This window comes from Hermetia illucens, chromosome 2, assembly GCF_905115235.1.
Source record: "Hermetia illucens chromosome 2, iHerIll2.2.curated.20191125, whole genome shotgun sequence".
NCBI classification, from domain to species: Eukaryota; Metazoa; Arthropoda; class Insecta; order Diptera; family Stratiomyidae; genus Hermetia; species Hermetia illucens.
Window position 1 is genome coordinate 25,174,159 of NC_051850.1, and position 1,723 is coordinate 25,175,881.

The 1,723-nt window shown below is 38.5% G+C and overlaps 1 protein-coding gene across 1 annotated transcript; it reads right to left on the reverse strand.

The window, feature by feature from the left end:
* Positions 1-499: 499 nt before the first annotated feature.
* Positions 500-1,093, reverse strand: LOC119647696 (cuticle protein 16.5-like). Its single transcript, XM_038048779.1, has 2 exons — positions 942-1,093; positions 500-882 (listed from the first exon to the last, which is right to left on the reverse strand). The coding sequence occupies exons 1-2, from the start codon at positions 942-944 to the stop codon at positions 553-555; spliced, it is 333 nt and encodes a 110-aa protein (XP_037904707.1). The 5' UTR covers positions 945-1,093; the 3' UTR covers positions 500-552.
* Between the last annotated feature and the right edge of the window lie 630 nt (positions 1,094-1,723).

Below are 1,723 nucleotides of genomic sequence, written 5' to 3' on the forward strand. Positions count from 1 at the left end.
TCGCTAAAAAAGCCAGAAGGGTACGTAGAAGATTACAACTAACAATGGCAATGATAGAACCAAGTGGCGAAACCGATCACTAAGAACAAAGAACATCATAGTGGAAAATTATCAAAGAAATCAGGATCAAAGACATAAGCGACTGGTGTCTTAGTCGCTCATATTTGTCCCTCTTGCATAACTTTGTATTATTGTAAAGTTATGGATTAGAACCCCCTCCATAAGGTACCTTACAACCTATAACCAACCCTTTTTCGTTTACTATGAAAACGGTAGTTGAACTTGCCAATTCCACCGGAAGGAGTGTATGTTTAAGATAAATTTGGTGTAGATCAAAATCCATAACACTTGTGAAAATTCATCAAGAAAACACCAACCTTCCATCTGCATCTTAGAAATGTCAAACTTTGATCAACCACCTCGTATTAATTATGGAACGTACTACTTTCGGTATCACTTAATGAATATTTGTTCGGTTTGCAATTCTAAAGTTAATAACTTCCTTTCTCAGCGACCAAATTTATTTTTCAACAAGAAACATTCTAAAGGATCTTAAGCGCGTTTCTTCCAGGCATCGATAACAGCTGGGGCGGCAATGGTGTTGTAGACGGTGGAGACTGGGGCAATAGCTGGGGCAGCGACAACAGCGGACCTAACAATTGGGGCAGCGACTGACAAAGCTGGGGTAACAACTGGGGCGGCAACAACTGGGTCGATGATTGGGGCAGCAACGGAGGTAGCGATGGCTGGAGCAGCATAGGCGGTGGCTACAGCTGGGGCAGCATAACCGGTGTAAGCAGCACCGTATCCATAGCCCAAGTATGGCAGGATTGGTGAAGCTGAAGCAGCAGCGATAAGAGCAAGAGCCAAAACTACGAATTTCTGAAAGGAAGGCCAATATTAGCTAAAAATCTATAAAAACGAACAGTTGCAATATCTACCATGTTGAATGGGTGAGAAGTATCTTCTGGAGAACGAAAATCCAAATGATACTCTTCGCTGACATTAACGGTCTATTTATACAAGGCGTCACTTATGCTGAGAAAACTGGCTCTCTATAGAAACGTAACCTTTTTTGGAACGAATTCCAAGTAGCTCCTTCAAGAATAAGTCAATCCTATCGTAGAAACCATTAAGGTTACACAATCCCTGGATGAAAAAAAAATCAGTAAATGAAGGCGATGACGTGATAACAGAATGATTTCTTTTTCATTTTGAAAATACCAAAGCATCAGTCGATATGCCATGTGTGTAATTAATAGCGTTTTTTATCAGGATCGCCCATTTAAATTCGTCCACTTTTCAAGATAATAAGAATTTGAAAAGAAAAAATAGTTCCTGAACGACTTCTTTTAATCAGATCAGATTTAAGAGTTTTTTCACCTAACAGAAATTTGAAATTCTGATGTAGTGGAATCCAATTTGGCGTTAGTATCAAACTTGAATTATTTTCACGCATATTAATTGGGATGTCGTCTCCACTTTGAAAGCGAATGATACATTTTTTCTTAATTTATTGAACACGTCACGCATCGTGATAGATTTCGATTTTCATAGAACAAGCAGTGACGTAAAAGTTCTGCGTAAGCTAATATATGCATACGTAATTGCTATCTGGAGAAGTGGACTATAGAATTATAGATTTAGATAATTCAGAAAATAAGTTCCGTTTCAAAATGCATTTTTCAACTCCAGCTCTATACAACATGTGTATGCTACTATC